The sequence below is a fragment of the Bos indicus x Bos taurus genome, chromosome 1 (assembly GCF_003369695.1).
Source record: "Bos indicus x Bos taurus breed Angus x Brahman F1 hybrid chromosome 1, Bos_hybrid_MaternalHap_v2.0, whole genome shotgun sequence".
Lineage (NCBI taxonomy): Eukaryota > Metazoa > Chordata > Mammalia > Artiodactyla > Bovidae > Bos > Bos indicus x Bos taurus.
Window position 1 is genome coordinate 108,281,567 of NC_040076.1, and position 15,579 is coordinate 108,297,145.

The 15,579-nt window shown below is 37.8% G+C and overlaps 1 protein-coding gene across 1 annotated transcript in view; it reads right to left on the reverse strand.

The window, feature by feature from the left end:
- Positions 1–2,600: 2,600 nt before the first annotated feature.
- Positions 2,601–15,579, reverse strand: part of GFM1 (G elongation factor mitochondrial 1) — a 49,720-nt gene continuing 36,741 nt past the window's right edge. Inside the window, exons 14-18 of the mRNA XM_027542637.1 lie at positions 11,756–11,918; positions 10,048–10,192; positions 3,925–4,085; positions 3,107–3,160; positions 2,601–2,948 (exon numbers count right to left, since the gene is read on the reverse strand). Of these exons, the coding sequence (XP_027398438.1) occupies positions 2,817–2,948; positions 3,107–3,160; positions 3,925–4,085; positions 10,048–10,192; positions 11,756–11,918 (655 nt within the window). The 3' untranslated portion in view covers positions 2,601–2,816. The remainder of the gene's footprint in view (positions 2,949–3,106; positions 3,161–3,924; positions 4,086–10,047; positions 10,193–11,755; positions 11,919–15,579) is intronic.

Consider the following 15,579-nt stretch of genomic DNA (forward strand, 5'->3'; position numbering starts at 1 on the left):
CAATATCACCATTAGAACATCTTTTCTAGCACAAACTCTGTAATTGCTGACTTGATTTTGCTAGCTAACAATGGAGGAAAATTACTTTATCTGCCTTGACATAAAATGAAAACCTCTAAATTCCCTAAGCCCTCTTTTCATTTAGAGTCTAAAGAATTCTGAGTCACTCTGACACAATGACAGTTACAGGCAGCATCACATTCATCTTCCTAATCTCTTTCCAATTTTCAAGAATTTTAAGACATACAAGATAACACCAGGATTTTGCCTGTATTCCATTTGATTCTACTCATAGTTTTGTTTTGAGCTATGAATAGTTAGACGTTAATAAGTTCTTCTGAAAGTCATTTGGAAGTTTCTATGTTGGCCCTCGAATGAGAGTCCTTCATGACATAATGAGTTTATTACACTAATTTCTCTCAACTTAGGAAATTCTATGACCTGTTCTGTGACCTTTCCTAACTTTCAAAGTGCTACAACCACATAACATGCTGCCTGGCACTTATGGATAAATGAATGAATGCCACAATAAACTGCCTGTGAAAACATTAACTATTTCAATGATGCATTAGTTTTATTTGAAGACATTTTAAGCAGCAATTAAAGCTCAAATTCAAAAATTCACACTTTTGGCAATGCAAGTAGATGTTTTCTACAAAGGGATTTTTTCCTATATGTCACAATTTACTGCGTAACCTGGAGGCTGCCTTGGTTAACTGGCATCAACTTTAAGACCCATCCATATTTCAAAAGTATTAAAATATGAAAAACTCTATAACTTCAGTATTAAATTTTAGTGGGACTTGCCTGGTGGTCCAGTGGCTAAGACTCTGTGCTCCCAGTGCAAGGGGCCTGGGTTTGCTCCCTGGCCAGAGGACTGATCCCATGTGCTGCAACTAAAAGTTGCAAGCCACAACAAAGACCAAAGATCCTGAGTGCCGGAACTAAGACCCGGCCGTCACAGCGACAGTATAGTGACTTCACAACCTAAGTGTAAGAGTGAGAGAGGAGGAAGGCAGAATAGAAAATCGACTGTGTATCTTACAGATAAAGTTGCCAAGCTAAGAACTAACAGCCCAAAATCTACCACCACACAAACATTAACAATATGACACACGTGAACATTTCACGTTTCAGAGGTACCTGTGATACTGCAGGGGTCTTTAACCGTGCCTGTACATTAGAATACGCTGGAAAACCTTTGCTCTTGATCCAAAGAAGCAGCAGTACCTAAGGGTTGGCCTGGATATTTTTTAAAGCTCCACAAGGAATTTTTAATTCCCAGCCCTGCTGCCAGGGTTGGGAATCAGGGTGATTCTACTGTCTAGCGCTGCTACCATTCTCCAAAGCAAATAACACTGTCTTTCTTTAAATTAGCCAACAATTATCCTAAGAGCAGGATAAAAGAAACCCTTATTTATAAATGCTGTCATTAATTTTTTCCTTCTGCAGACTTTGGCTGGTAATGTGGTCTTTACCAACTATAACCAAACTGAGTCAACAAAAGATGTTGGTTCTGGTCTTGGATGGGTTCCTATGAGATCTTATTCTTGTTTTTTGGATGAGCCAATTCTGAACAATATGGCAGAACTTCCTGGCAAAGTCCAATATACCCTAGAAACAAAAGCTTAGCATTTGTCTTTCATAATCTCAACACAGTATGTGATACATTCCAACAGACTCAAATTCAACTAACATTTACTGCGTGGATGAAACAGACTACCCAACAACCCTGTAAGTAGTATTTTATTATTTCCAAACTGTAGAAACATTAAAATGAACTCAGACAAGCATATGCAAGGGTCTGTTTTTTGCCTCACAGGTCTGTAAAAAAGCAACATTTATACCCCTGAAAACAAGCAGTTACAAATGTGTATAAGCCACAAACTTATACCATCAGCTCTATATAAAACAGCTAGAAATTTAGCTAGCATTTTAATACCCCAATGAAGAATCTGAAAAACATTCTCCATTAAGATCATATGGAATCCTTTTTTGTTTAAAAAAAAAAAAAAATTTATCCCCATGACTCATTTATTTTAGAACTGGAAGTCTGTGCCTTTTAACCTCAGTCAGCGATTTCACTGCGCCCCCCGCCCCTTTTAACCACCACCTACTTCTCTGCTCTCTGCGTCTATGAGACTTAGTTTTGTCATGTTTGTTCATTTGTTTTGATTTTTAGATCCACATATAAGTAAAATCATATAGTATCTGTCTTTAACTTATTTCACTTGGCATAATACCATGTAGGGCCATCCAGGTTGTCACAAAAGAACCCCACTCTTAAACAAAAAAAGTGACACTCTAAGAAGTATCATGATATATGCAATTCACTTTCAAGTATTCAGCAAAACAATATTTTTTTAAAGAATGGATGTGACACAGATGGACACCAAACAGCAAATATGACAAATTATTATCTGATAAACACTCTTAACAAAACCTCACTGTTCAGTCTAGACGGATGGTATATGGCTGTTCTTTCTACTGTGTTTTCAGCTTTTCTGTATACTGAAAATTCTTATGCTGAAAAATCTGCACGTTTATATATGTTCTAAGCTTATAAGTAGAACAGAAATAAGTCTCCTCTCTCAAATAAATATATTTTGATAATAACCATATTTTTTATTTCGGTATAAAACCAATCAACAGAGTTGAGATATACACAGAATTAACCTTTACATAATAGGAACTCCTGAATATATAGGAAGGGCTTCTAAAGTTACTTGTTTTCAGTCTGAATTTATTCCACTGGAATCCATTAAAGTATCCAAACTTGCAGATACAGTTAAAGTTTGTCAACAAAGTGAGAAAAATTAGTTCTTGGCTTTTCCTTTTTTTACAGGAAGTTGACCTGTAGCTTCCAAATACTTATTAATGAGTTCTTCTTGTGTAGCTGGTGAACATGGCTGATATCTGCAATACTCCATTGTATATTCTCCCTTCCCCTGGGGATTCAAAACAAAATCAAAAAGATTTTAAAAAACCAGACCTCCAAAAACTATCAAGTAAAGAAATTCATGCACAGCCAAGATTTCACAAAGATGATCATTTTGTAGGATGACCTCTTGAAGAGCACTGAAGTAAAATTTAAACACCTGCTTACCTCTGTGCATGACCTAAGTTCCGTAGAATAACCAAACATATTATTCAGAGGGACCTGAAAACAAGCAGCAAATACTTCAGCATTACTTATTGGAAAATATTTGAGAAAAACACAGAAGCCTTAGCCATTTAACTCCTTTAGACTCAGGTATCTACTAGTAACTCTTGGTTTAAAAGAATTAGAAGTCAAAGAAAAACTTTTTTGTTTTATTGCGAATAGAAACCCAATTTGAAGATAATTTCATTTGACAGTCACAACTAGCAAATTGATCTTTCAGTTTCACGGAATGGACACCACTGACAGCTTTCCCCCTCATCCCCACTCCACACGGCTGCAGCTCAAGCACTCAAGTGTTTCTTCTGTGAAAAGGTGAATATTAATACATCTTTTCTCTGGACTCCTCAATGATATGCCCACAGTAATGTCTTCTAGGAGACCTTAGGTAATATGACTAAACCCTTTCTCCCATGAACTTTAAGTCAAGTAAAGCAAAGGAGATAAATATCCTAGTAAATTAGAACATAAGAAAACAGCTATGTAAATAAAGCTATCATGAGGGAGAAGGGTAATTGTACATCTAAGAAAATGACATACAAAAGGCGTACGTGAAATGAATCTCATTTTTACCTTTTACACTTAAAGAGATGCTCTAACAGCAAAGTATAGAAATTGACACACACATATATAAGCGCAAATTCAACACTTGAATAGCCAGGGAAATGTGCCAATTTGCTCTACAATTTCCAAACACAAAAGCTAATCCTGGTTTTCTCCTGTGGATAATAAAAGCAAGGTTGTCAGTGACTAGCAGTACTTACGTCTGCATACAGTGTAAAATAGTCCTCAATTCCATCTTGTCCTGTGATGACCCCGTGGCGTCGGTTAATTCCTGCAATCACTGGTCCCTGAAATTCATTTGGGGCTATAACTTCCACCGACATAATGGGCTCAAGAATACATAATGCTGTATTTGCCAGGGCTGGAGTTTAAAAAAATAAATAATACATCGCTTTATTAATCTTTAAACAAACTGGAACTCTTTCCTTACCCAGATGTACAAAAGGGAGATGGAAAGTACTCTCCCAAAGGTACACACAAAAATGATAAGATTAAAATATTTGATCTGGACTCATTTTTCTAGCAGCAGTAGCAGCCACTCTTAAATGGAATTTCCAGAAAGACAACACTCAATTCTAATATTAGTATTTCCATTACCATATTTTTATCCTTAAAAATCATGAGGTTGCAGAGAATAATATAAAAGGGGTCTTAGAACAACATTCAGTAAAGTCCTTTCCCACTTAAATTATGCAGTTAACGGTCACTGATTCTTTCTGAGATCCTCACTAGCTGTTGAGTCTCTGACCTCGGCAAATCAACCCTTTCCTGTTGGTCCCTGGCAGACATTTACACTTGGAGACAATAATCAAGTCAGGCCTGAGATCTGTCTAGGCTAAACAATTTCAATACCTGATTGAGAGCTAGAAATACAAGTTTCTGCTTTCTACTCTGCCTCTAATAAGTGACATGCCTTTTGGAAAAACACAATCAATCCAGGTATTGAGCTTCTTTACCAACAAAATAAAGACACTGGCTGAGAGGCTAATGGCCATTTAAGCACTGTACCCCAATGTGAATGTCCACACTTATTTTGTTTTAGTCCCACTTAGTACGTAACCAGGATACTTCTTACTGTAACAGATGCTTAAGGGACAAATGTAACCATGTGGAGAGAATGTAACTTCCAACACTCAAATTTAATATGGACATTATGACAGTGTGGAATAATACTTCAGCCTCAGACTGGATGGATTATCTTTAAAGACTTGAAGCAGGATGTCCCTGGTGGTACAGTGGGTAAGAATCTGCCTGCCAATGCAGGGGATGCAGGTTTGATCTGATCTGGGAAGATTCCAAATGCCACGGAACAACTAGGCCCGTGGGCCACAACTGCTGAGAACACACGCTGCCCTACTGCAGCTGCTGAGCCTGCAGCCGCGCTCCGCAAGAGAAGCTCCGCAGTGAGAAGCCCGTGCACACACCAACAGCAGCCCCCTCAGTGCAACCAGAGAAAGCCCGCACAGCAACGGAGAGCCAGCACGGCCCCAGATAAATAAAGCACGAAAAGGTGACAAATATGTAATTTTTCAAAAAATTATTAATTTCCCAAGCATTAATTCTGTTTATAATAAACTAGTCAGCAATTATTCTTGTATATTCCTTAAACCACTTGTTCTAAAGATACTACTAACTTAAGTGCAATACTTAGAACAGCCATTTAATATACTTGCATTTCTTTGAAATATTTTCTAGTTCAAATCATATCTTAGCTCAGACCTACCTCTGACTCATTAGTCCTAATTAGTGAGTTTTGATTTCAAAAGAGGGATAAGTGAGCTCTGCAGATTCCTCAGGGTCATTAGTGAGGCCCTGCAGAATTCTATGTAGACATCTAAAGCAGTTTAGACTAAAAATTCTAGACTATGGAAGCAGCTCTATTTCTTGTAACTTCTTGGGTTACCACAATGGCTGGGCTTTCTTGGCTCTGCTGCTGCTAAGTCGCTTCAGTCGTGTCCGACTCTGTGCGACCCCATAGATGGCAGTCCACCAGGCTCCCCCGTCCCTGGGATTCTCCAGGCAAGACCACTGGAGTGGGTTGCCATTTCCTTCTCCAATGCATGAAAGAGAAAAGTGAAAGTGAAGTCGCTCAGTCGTGTCTGACTCTTCGTGACCCCATGGACTGCAGCCCATTAGGCTCCTCCATCCATGGGATTTTCCAGGCAAGAGTACTGGAGTGGGGTGCCATCGCCTTCTCTGTCCTTGGCTCTAAATAAATGTAACTAATGTAGAACCCAGGTGGTGCTAGTGGTAAAGAACCCACCTGTCAATGCAAGAGACAGGAGATGCAGGTTTGATCCCTGGGCTGAGAACATCCCCTGGAGGGCATGGCAACTGACTCCAGTATTCTTGCCTGGAGAATCCCATAGACAGAGGAGCCTGGTGGGCTATACATGGGGTTGCAAAGACTCAGACATGACTGAGCACACACACACAGAGGGACCCAGAAAGAGGGATGTGAACAGACATATTTAGTTACATATTATCTAGTGTTTTCAAAAGGTCAGTAATATAAAAGAGCTAAAGTGTGAAAGAGTCATCATATCCTAAAGGGAAAGAAGGGGCCAAGTATACAGTCCTCCCTTAACTGTTGAGGGCAACTTGTCCAGTTCTGTTTCATATTCCCCCACCCTCCTTTTAATTCCTTCTTTCTTCCCAAATCCACCTTCTGATTCACTTGCCTTTCTTCATGCTTTCTCTGTCCCATTCCGTAATGACAAGACTCCAGAGCTAATTCATCCTGCCATTTTTCAATAGTCACATGGCAGCCAAGTCCTAAAAGCAATTTTTCCTGAAGAATAGCAGGAAGTGAAAATATCCACACCATCCATCACAAGACCTTTAAGTCTAAAGTGGTGGGCAGAGGTGGTAATGTTTCTATTTCAGTCCACTAGGGATAAAGCTGAAAACACCATGCTGGGTGCCAAAGAGTTTTGAGAGGAGGTGGTCAAGGGCTAGGACCCTGGTGAGGGTTTAACTCTCAGTTCCACCACTAACAAGTAGCCTTGGGTCATTCGATTAACTACTCTTGAGTCTCAGTTTTCTCAACTATCAAGTCACTGTGGAAGATATGATAATTCATGTACTTAGCATAATATTAATACACAGCACAAAAGTCATCAATAAATGTTACTGTGACTTCTCTGAGACAAAAATATGGGAATGGGTGGCATGGAACAGGTCAAAGGTAATATGAAGGGGGGAGGGATAAGCTTTCACTATGCCCAAACACATATGTGCAAGTGTGTTGTGTGCAAGTCACTTCAGTTGTGTCTGACTCTTTGTTAGCCCATGGACTATAGCCTGACAGTTTCCTCTGTCCACGGAATTCTCCAGGCAAGAATACTGGAGTGGGCTGTCGTGCCATCCCCCAGGGGATCTTCCTGACCCAGGGATCGAACCTGTGTCTCTTATGTCTCCTGCACTGACAGTCAGCTTCTTTACCACTAGCACCACCTGGGAAGCCTGTGCAATATTTAAGTACATTCTGATTTAACAGTGTGGAATTACTATCTGCAAGCAGCTGGACATGCCCATGTCCACAGTTAAGTATGAAGAAGAGCCAGATTCAAACTCAGCCCGGGAGATCAAAAAAGGGACAATGATGAGTAAAATGAGCTATGTAATCCTGAGTAGGCCTTTATTTCTCCTGTAGAGTAACTACAAATTAAATGTCTGTGGAGAGACCAAGCACAGTGGTCTAAATATTGGCCAAAGAAAATGACGGTGGGACTTCCCTGGTGGTCCAGTGGCTAAGACTCTGCGCTCCCAAGGCAGGGGTCTGGCTTCAATCCCTGATCAGGGAACTAGATCCCACATCCTGCATCTAAGAATTTGAATGCTACAATTAAGAGTTCGAATGTCGCAACTAAAGATCCCACATGCCACAACTAAAAATACCCTGCAGCTACAAAGCAGATCAAAGAGCCTGCATGCTGCAACTAAGACCAGGGCAGAACATGAAAAGTTAAGAAAAGAAAAGAAAATGATGGTAACGGTTAACATCCATGGGGTGAACCAATCCCTGAAAGAACATTTAATTTCACGTTTCAGTTTTAGTTATATCACTGATTAATTTCAGGGATAAAGTTTAAATTGTGACTGAATATAGTTCCAGTTTTCACTTTTTAAATTAAAAACATATGAGCACATGAACTATTTTTCTTCCAATTTTGATAATAGAATAGTTCAAAAGTATAAGTTAATCTGATATTAAGCTCAATTAGCAACATTTACCACCTTAAAAGTCTTATATGATAATCAGTGGAGGTAGGTATGTGTATGAAAAGCTGATTTTCTTAAGAGCCCAGCAAATTTTTTTTTTATTCTTTTACACTTTTATCTTTTAATCATGGAGAAAAAAGAATCAGATGATGAAACAGCAAAGTAACTCATTTTTCATGCTAGCACCCTGTTCATTTGCACGTATTTTTCTGGCGAAAACCCCACAATACGCCTCAGTTCTACGATCATCTAGTGCTCTTCCTTTGCCTCCCTATCAGGCAATTAATCACACAGACGAATATCTGCACACTGAAGTCTTCAAAAACTAAATGGTACATATCTGTTTAATTAATATCATAGACATACAGATTTTTTTCATGGATATACGTATGTGTATATTATGGACATCTAATCTACATTTATTTATATTTCATATAGGTACAACTGAAAAGCATGATGCTCTTTATTGATTCTACCAATTATCTTGCTTTATGTAACCTCTACCCAGGAAAGCTACCTATTTCCAGGATAGAATAGTTCGTGATTTCTAATTTGTCTTAACTATACTAAAAAAAGTATCACAATGCAAAAAGTATCACAATGCATATGTTTATCAAATCATCACTTAAAATATTTCAGTTTTGTCAACTGCACTTCAATAAAGCTGAGAAAAATATAAAGTGATTACAACTAAATTGTCAATTTAAGACTTATTAAAGTACTAAACACCTTTGAAGGCAAAAGGCAAGTGTTATAATCTGCTGCTGCTGCTGCTAAGTTGCTTCAGTCGTGTCCGACTCTGTGTGACCCCACAGATGGCAGACCACCAGGCTCCTCTGTCCACAGGATTCTCTATGCAAAAATAATGGAGTGGGTTGCCATTTCCTTCTCCGTCATGCCTAATATAAAATCTTACTTTGTGACTTTATTTCCCTTTTCCTATTAACACAATTGTCAGATTTTGACAAAGTTTCTAGATCATAGATTTCAACTGCATTTTTAATAGACAGCTAGCTGGCATAAAGAAAATGAAGGATTCTTTTCCTCTTTCACAACTAGGAAATGAAATAACAACTAATGGCTCCCATTAAGCAAAATAAGGAATTAGCGGCTTGGTCAAGAAATAAGCAACCTTCTCCAGCCACTGCCCCACACCTGATCACAGATGCAGACAGACTAAAAACAACCAAGTCCAAAATTCAAACAAAATCAATAAAATCCTGATTCTCTGAATGCCTGGAAATGAAGTGTTAGAATTTTCTGCTGTCCATTTTGACCTTCTTTGATAAAAATATTTATGAAATGTTTTATGAATTATAATGTCATTTTCTGTGAAAACACACTTATGGACATAACTAATGAATCATCATCTAATGGATATGGAAGAGATGACAAACAGAATGAATTTTCTGACTTTCAGTTATAACTTAAAATTCTTTTGTTGAATAACCCTGATATCAAACTGCTGTGTCATTTGCTTTTCTCTCTTAAAAGCAATCAGTCAGATACACCTGCAGTTGTTTATGGTTCTGGTATCATCAGGGTTTTAATACACATTATCCTTGTGATAAAGGTTGACAATTTTAGCAGTTTAGTAAGAAATCTGCACTGAGAATAAGGTTTACTGAATTCTTTCAAATGCCTAAAAGCCTACAATGCCATATGTGAAAAAACTGTTTACAAATTTATAGATTTTTCTGACATCTGAATAAATCACTAAAAACAGCATGACTATAGTTAATGTTTGTTTAAAATATTTCTTAAAATTCTAAGCATTTGTCTTCTCTATTAAAAATACAGCTTACAGATTATCTATGAATTTAAACATATGAAAAATACCAGATAATTGAAGAGAACAAAGTAGGATCTTAGTTTTGTAAGAAAGAAAACATAGTAATCTTTCCTCACACCGATTCTATGAGTACCTGTCCAGAAGCTACCTTGTTCCCTCGAGTGCTGCCTACTGCCCCAGGGGGAAGCGGGCAGAAGGAGTGGGGGAGTTGGGAGGAGACCTAAGCAGCACAAGGCCACCCTCTGTGGCTCTGACGGTCGACTAGGGAAGCAGACTCATCGATGTGGCAGGTGCCAGGCGCAGCTACCTTGTTTAAGAGCACCTTCTCCTGCGCGGATGAAGGAGATTTCATTGGAATCCACCATGTGATGTGCTCCATCTTGCAGAACAAACCGGAGCCCAGAGAGCTTGTGACCAGACAAAGGGCCCTTCTCGCAGGCATCCAAAAACCCCTGTTAATGAATAAGCTTTTTGAGTGTCTCTTCACTTGCAGATGCATTAAGAAAAACCCTCAAACATTTTAGTATTCAGAAGTTTAACATTTTCATGTATATTTAATTTTTTTTTAATTTCTTTAAAGTTGAACAGCCTATTTAAGCTTTATTATTGTGGAATGTAGATAAACAATCCTTTGGAACAGTCTATTACTTAAAGGTATGAAATGGTTTGAAAACGATGCTGAGTGTTAGCCATCACTTTCTCATAACCTAATATTCAAGAATTACTAAACTCTCATGATACATTGTAGATTGAGCATGATCTTAATTTTACAAGGCGTAAACAGAGGAAAGGCAAATCTAAGAAATTCCCTAAAGTAAAACTTTAATCAAAACTGACATCTTATCAACAGCTGTGTCTTAAGCTCCTACTCTATACCTATTACTGCTCTGACTCACTGGCAGACCACTACATCATAATTTTTGTGCTACACAATGTTAGAACTAAAATTAAAAACTAATTTCATTTTTCCAAAGCAATTCTTTTAAGACACAGCTTTACTGAGATATAACTGATATACAATAAACTAGACATATTTCAAGAGTGCAATTTGCTATGTGTGCAGTTCTTTTTCATTCATTAAATACTTGCAGAGCTGCTACAATTCTAGTTACACAGTTGCACATGTAGTACAATATATTTCTGACACTTCAAAACTGTAAACTCTGAATGCTGTAAAATATCTAAGCTTTCCTTCACCTATGTTAATCTTGGAGAGTAAAAGATAATTTAAATTTGTGTGAATGACACATTTATTTGTGTGAATGACAAAATACTGTTTTGAAATTAAGTATAATGGATGATCACAAAAACTGCTACCACAATTAATACTAAAACCAAAATCATGATCTGTTAATAAAGACCTCTAAGTTAAAAGTTTTTAAAAAATAACCTTAATCTTTATGAATAGACAGTTGCTAAAGGTTTACAACAGTCTTAAAGCCAGTGATGTAGAAAGCTAGCAAAACACAAATAACCCCTTATATATGCAAAACACCTCACAATTCCCAAAGAAATGTCAGAGTCTTATCCAATCTTCGATTTTGTGAGGGGTTCGGGATTAAGTACTGTATGCTCAATTTACAAAAGAAATTGGCTCTGAACACTGTGATTTATGCAAGGCCATATTAATCATTAGCAGAGATAACAACACACGCAGGTCCTGGGAATCTTAACGCATGACCATTCTACTACAAGGGTACTACATGTAAAACTTTCACAAACCCCTAACGACTACTGAAAATTTCAATTGCTAATTATAATCAATCAAGTAGTTTCAACTTATCAAGAGAAATGTAATAACTATGATTCAGAGACAGAATGATTTCCTCTCATTGTCATAGCCTATATTTATAGCTCTTGAACTTAATGATTCTAAACCAGATGGAGAGCTTAATCAGATAAAGAAGCAGGACTGGAACAAAAATGAACTACAGAATACATGACAGCAATATGATTTGATATCTAATACACTTTTTTATTTTTTTCAATGCAATAAAGGCTTTGTTTGTTTTTACCTTTTCCACAGCAGGCACAAACTGCTTTGGTACATTCGACCCAAACGTTTCATCGGAAAACTCCAACTTAGTGTAGTTCTCTGGGTCCAGAGGCTCCAGTACACCTATCACTTTTCCAAACTGGCCTGCACCACCTGATTGTTTTTTATGTGTAAAGTCAAACCTGAAAGTAATATGAGAAGAAAAAAAAAATCAACATAGTGTAATTACCAAAATGAAATAAACTCCTACTAACTGAAATGAAAAACCACTTCTCATCAATCTTACTTCTTCCTTCAAATAGGATGGCCTTGCTATAAAATTTTATTATAGAATTTATTTAAAAAGGAATTCACTCCTTTCTGTTCTTACTTAGAGGTGGGGTACTCCATCAAGTAATCCATGGTTTTAATTCTGCTAATTTATCTGAATTTCACAAGTAGAAAGTAAAAGCATTAAAACAAAATGCCAGTGGAAGGTTCTTATTCTAACCTACATTCCAAAAAGCTTACCCATTTTCTTTTGCAAACAGGGTTCTGTTTCCCTGGGACACAGGATTCTGTCCTGAATCTCTCTGAGGACAGTTATCTGAAAATAGGAGTTATGCAAGTAATTCATTCAGATAATTATTTGATTTTACAACTTGGACACTATGGACTGCTGCTGCTGCTAAGTCACTTCAGTCGTGTCCGACTCTGTGCGACCCCAGAGACGGCAGCCCACCAGGCTCCCCCGTCCCTGGGATTCTCCAGGCAAGAACACTGGAGTGGGTTGCCATTTCCTTCTCCAATGCGTGAAAGTGAAGTCGCTCAGTCATGTCCGACTCCTAGCGACCCCATGGACTGCAGTCCACCAGGCTCCCCCATGGGATTTTCCAGGCAAGAGTACTGGAGTGGGGTGCCATTGCCTTCTCCGTGAACACTATGGACTAAAAAAATACAAAAAGGGGAGTTTCAGGAAAGATAACTAACACCTGAAAATGATTAATGGCAAAATCATCACAATTAACATAAGTCAAATCCTCCAAACAGACATATATATATAGACACAGGTCAGTGTTTACTTCAAATTATTAAAGACAACATTAATAAGATGGCATAAGCATCTTGCATGCATATTAAATATATGTAAATATAGGCTACTATATCACTCAAAAAACATTTCATGAGTTTCTACTGTCTGCAAGGCATTTTTCTTTTAAACTGCAAGCTTCCTCAAGACCATAAGATGGAAGAAGCTGGCTGCTTTCAAAGTTGTCTACAGATAACTGCAGGTAAGTGGACATTAATGAACATCTGTTCCTGCACAGAGATCTGTGAATGGTTTGGCAGAAGTAAATAGCAATTTCAGTAAGAGATGTCAGCTTGGAATGAGTTTTCATAGAAAGCCTAAGTGTGAATGTGCCTGATGAATTGCCTTTAAATAATGTTGCAGTTGCCAAGAGTTTCAGGATGGGCTGGTGAAAACAATGCTGAAAGGTAAACAGATATCAGAACCAAAAGAAGGACAGCAGAAGAGAAATAACTGCCAAATCACCACAGAATTACTAAGGGATTTCAAAACGGGTCCACTGACATATTCTTAGGTGTCCTCACGTTCTCCAAGACAATGTAAATTTTGTTTTCAATTTAATAATAATATCCATACAACATACTCTAGATCTGCGCTGTTTATATGGTAATCACTAACCATGGATATTTAATTGAAGTTAATTAAAATTAAATAAAATTTAAAATTCAATTCCTTAGTTGCACCAGTCACATTGCAAACGATCAACAGGCCAGTGTGGAGAGTGGCTGCTGTCCGGGACAGCGCACCGCCAGAACATTTCCACTGCTGCACAAAGTTCCAATGGACAGCAGTGCCCTGGAAGACCAGCTTACAAACGAGTTATCCATGCAGTTTCAGGGATCCTGGCTGAGTTTATAACCAAGTGGATGCCAAGTAAGAGGATGCAAGTGCCAGGCTTTTGCTAAGCGCTTTTTATGGATTCTAGTACTTATTCTTCATCACAGACCCATGAAATAGGCACTATTTTCTTACCATTATTTTACAGGTGAGAAACCTGAGGGTCAGAGAAGCTAAGTAACTTGCCAAATGTGACGCAACTCTTAAGTGGCAGAGCCAGAATTTGCACCAAGACCAACAATCAAACATGCTTCTAGAAGGACAGTAAGAATGTAAACGGATTTACACATAATGCATTCAACTCAAAAGCCTTATAAGGACACTGCACGAAGAGATTTTCCTAGAGCTTAGAGAAGCGGAAGAACTAAGACATCACTTGGTAGGCAGTGAATACACATGCTCAAGGTAAAAGAATCCATGCTCTTGTGGTCAGACCACTGGCTTTCTGTGAAAGAGTTTCATTTTGGCAAAACATCATCTCTCACATAAAAGTTAATGTTAATTAGAATTGTGTTGGTTTTACTGTTTACCTTATTTTGTAGATTTATTTTGACATTATAGTCTTACCAAAGTTGCAAGCCATAGGTGTTTTTACTTATTTTCATATAGCTATTTAAAACAATAATTAATTTGCACGATCCCAGAGACTTATAATTGGAGAAGGAAATGGCAACCCACTCCAGTGTTCTTGCCTGGAGAATCCCAGGAACAGGGGAGCCTGGTGAGCTGCCATCTCTGGGATCGCACAGAGTTGGACATGACTGAAGCGACTTAGCAGCAGCAGAGACTTATAATAATTTTGCTACTTTCAAGGTAACTCATAAATTATTAAACTTTGAGGATAATGATCTCTTGATTAACCATTAATGAAATTTTATGAAGAAACTAAGACCTCAAGGAATCTATAGGGATAAGATTCTCTTAATGCAGTTTAACATCTACACAGGCAACTTAAAGTTTTTACTATGTGCTTCCCTTGTGGCTCAGTCTGCAATGTGGGAGACCTAGGTTCGATCCCTGAGTAGGGAAGATCCCCTGGAGAAGGAAACAGCTACCCATTCCATATTCTTGCCTGGAGAATTCCATAGACAGAGGAGCCTGGCACTTTACAGTCCATGCAGTTCAAAGAGTCAGACATGACTGAGCAATAATATAATAATTATATTTTTAAAAGAACCTAAATTGGTATGTGTGTTTTTAGCAAATAAACGCCTGATATTGTCTGTCACCCAGTACCTCTATTACTAGCCTTGATCTACAGAGATGGTAATTACATTCTTAAAGCTTCAAACTGATGACTTTGGAGGGCTCACACATTGTATTTCTCACAACTCTAACTGGTAATAACACAGGAGATGTTAACTAGCTGCATGTGAAACTTTAAAATTTCATTTTCAGCAAAAAGATCTATGTAATCAGAATGTATTTGACCCCTCTTTCTTGGGCACTATCAAAGGAGCACATAATTCACACAGCTATTAAGCACACACACAAACAACTATCTAAGAGGTTGGCTGTTAGATAAATGAGTCACTGGCCCCTCCATCAAAACAAGAAAAACAGCTTTCAATTTTTCAGAAAAAGCCTGAAGAGAAGAAGGGAAACCCTTTCTCTAGTTACTTGACAGCTGTTGGCTAATATAACTAGAAAGGATGGGAATGCCTTACTACTTACTATTCTTAAAAAAAAAAAAATCTATTTACTCCAAAGACTTTATTAATAAATAAATTTAAAAGGGTATTTGAAGAGGAGAACACAATACAAATACATTTTTAACTTTTTTTTTTTTTTAAAGCAACACAACATATATATCTATCCAAAGAACCTTCAACACCCATTTTGGGAAAAATACCTAAGAATCTTTATTTCTAAGCCAACAAGCTGCAGTGTCAGTTTGGTTACATATCTTTAGAAAACAAATCTTAGCTGCCAGTTCA